Source organism: Mastomys coucha, unplaced genomic scaffold (assembly GCF_008632895.1).
Source record: "Mastomys coucha isolate ucsf_1 unplaced genomic scaffold, UCSF_Mcou_1 pScaffold5, whole genome shotgun sequence".
Lineage (NCBI taxonomy): Eukaryota > Metazoa > Chordata > Mammalia > Rodentia > Muridae > Mastomys > Mastomys coucha.
In genome coordinates, this window is record NW_022196911.1 from 103,689,343 (window position 1) to 103,692,001 (window position 2,659).

The following is a 2,659-nucleotide window of genomic DNA, read 5'->3' on the forward strand; positions in this document are numbered from 1 at the left end:
AAAAAAAAAAAGAAAAGAAAAAGAAAAAAAAAGAAAGAGGAAAAAAAGCAGGGGAAGAGGACAAAAAGAGAAACTGTGGACTGCTGGAAATGAGGCACAGTGGTAGAGCACTCACACACAGAGGAGAGAAGTGCAGCATGTGGGTCCTTAGTAGGAAAACCCTAACCTAAGACCTGAAGCTTGCCCTGAGGAGCAAGCTTTTCACAAATGGAGAGTTACAAACAAGAGCAGTAATGTCCGACTTGCTTCCTTTAGAGTGGACATTGTTTTAACTTTCCCAAAAGCTTTAGTCAGTTCTGTTCATTGTTTTTCTTGTTTCAGGAAGGACGACTTCAAGAAGTCATCGAAACCCTTCTCTCTCTAGAAAAGCAGACCCGGACTGTAAGTACTTAGTGAGTGGTGCAGAATGCACGTAGCAGTGGTTGACTTGATGCTGCCCATTCACTTCTGATGTGCTTTCATCCTTGCAGGCCTCTGACATGGTGTCCACGTCCCGCATCTTGGTTGCAGTAGTGAAAATGTGCTATGAGGCTAAAGAGTGGGACTTACTTAATGAAAATATTATGCTTCTGTCAAAACGACGGAGTCAATTAAAACAAGTGAGTTTCTGATTGCTTTAGAAACACAAAAAAACTGGGGCTAAAGAGGTAGCTTGGTGGATAAAGGTTCCTGCAGCAAGCCTGACGGCCTGAGTTCAGTCCCCAGGACCCACATGGTGGGAGAAGGAGCTGACTCCTGCTGACCTCCATGTGTGGTCTATGACACACAAGCTCACATACTTAATAATTAACTATAAATTAAAATGTTTAAGCTCTTTGTTTGCATTAAATAAGGACTTTTAGTAATCTAATCTCTGAAGTCATTGAAAATTTGTTTAACTTCTAATTTTCTAATTGTGTTCTAGAGGTGGTTCAAAATTCTACTGGACTATATCTATGGAATTCCTCCCTCCCCCAAGCTGGGTAGAGTGGAGCATTCCTTTAATCCCAGCATTAGGGATGCAAAGGCAAGTGGGTCTCTGGGAATATGAGGCTAGCCTGGTATACATAGAGAGTTCCAAACCAGCCAGAACTCCACAGAGAGATCCTTTCTCAAAACAAACAAAACTATTTAGTTTCTTTCTGTTTGAAGTGTGAATTTCACTTATGAGTGTTTTATCATATTTTATTAGGCGGTTGCAAAAATGGTTCAGCAGTGCTGTACTTATGTGGAGGAGATCACAGACCTGCCAGTCAAGCTGCGGTTGATCGACACGCTACGGATGGTGACAGAGGGAAAGGTGAGCTTTCTGCTAGCATGGCTTCTTACTGCAGTCTTGAGGGCCAAGTGCTTCTGTGTGGAATGTACATATATTTGTGGTTTTTGCTAGTTTATATGACTGCAGCCCTGGCTGACTTCACACTCATTGTGTACACCATGCTGGCCCCAAACTCCAAGAGATCTGCCTGCCTTTCCTCCCAGGTTCTGAAATGAAAGGTATGTACCACTATACCCAGCATGTGCCACCACACCTAGCTCAGAATTAAGTGATTTTAATCCCAAAAGTGATGTACCTTTTTGAGAGAGAGAAAGAGATGGGAGCCTGGGACTTACCATCCATTTGCCTTGGCCTCTTCATTAACTAACTGGGTTATATGATTTTATAAATTTTAATTTATAAATAAGTTTTAAAATTTATTTACTTAGGTATTCTTTTAAATGTAGGAGTGATCTGTCTTTATATACACCTGTGTGCCAGAAGAAGATCATGAACCACCAAATGGTTGCTGGGAATTGAACTTAGGACCTCTGAAAGGGTAGCCAGTGTTCTTAACCACTGAGGCATCTCACCGGCCCCATTATGTGACTTATTGAAATGAGTCAAAATCTATATGGCCCAAGACATGGTATATATGAGGAAATGTATAGATAGGTAGAAGGAAAGAAAGAAAGAAAGAAAGACAGACAGACAGACAGACAGACAGACAGATATTTAGGTAGACTTGCAACATGGCCCAGTGGGTTATTAGATGTTTCCTCCTGAGCCAGATAGCTTTCCTTTGATTCCTGGGGCCCACGGGTTCTCTGATTTTAATTCCATGTGTACTTTGTTGCATTAGCATTCATGCATTCATGCATGAGTACACATGTAAAAAAAAGTGTGTGATTAAAGAAAAAGATAATCAAAGTATTTCAAGAGTTGATGTTACTGGAAATTCAAGTTTGGGGCTGGGTGTGGAAGGGTTGTTGCATAGCATGAATGTTCATTTCTCAGGCTCTTTAGGAGTTAAACTTAGATTTTTGGTGTTTGATTTGTTGGAAATTAATCTACTAATTTTATAGCTATAAAAAAATGCTAGCAAGCCAGGCATGGAGGTGCATACCTTTAATCCTAGCATGTTGAAGGCAGAGGCAGGTGGATTTCTGAGTTCGAGGCCAGCCTGGTCTACAAAACCAAAAAAAGAGAGAGGCTAATAGTTTAAGTTGTTAGCAAGATCAGATTGGAGGGAAGAAGGGGTAAAAATAGAATAGATAGTCTTTTGTGGCTCATGCTAGCTTCAACCTGAGGTCCTGCTTCAGCTTCCTGAGTACTGGGGTTATAAGTATGCTCCTTACCTGGCCTCAGCTTTTTTTGTTTGATTGATTTTTTGTTTTTGTTTTTGTTTTTTTTTTTTTTTTT

At 40.6% G+C, this 2,659-nt stretch overlaps 1 protein-coding gene across 1 annotated transcript in view; it reads left to right on the plus strand.

Annotated features, from left to right (window-relative positions):
• Positions 1-2,659, plus strand: part of Psmd12 (proteasome 26S subunit, non-ATPase 12) — an 18,932-nt gene that overhangs the window by 5,702 nt on the left and 10,571 nt on the right. The window contains exons 2-4 of the mRNA XM_031352705.1: positions 322-381; positions 471-599; positions 1,172-1,279. Coding sequence (XP_031208565.1) covers positions 322-381; positions 471-599; positions 1,172-1,279 — 297 coding nt within the window. The remainder of the gene's footprint in view (positions 1-321; positions 382-470; positions 600-1,171; positions 1,280-2,659) is intronic.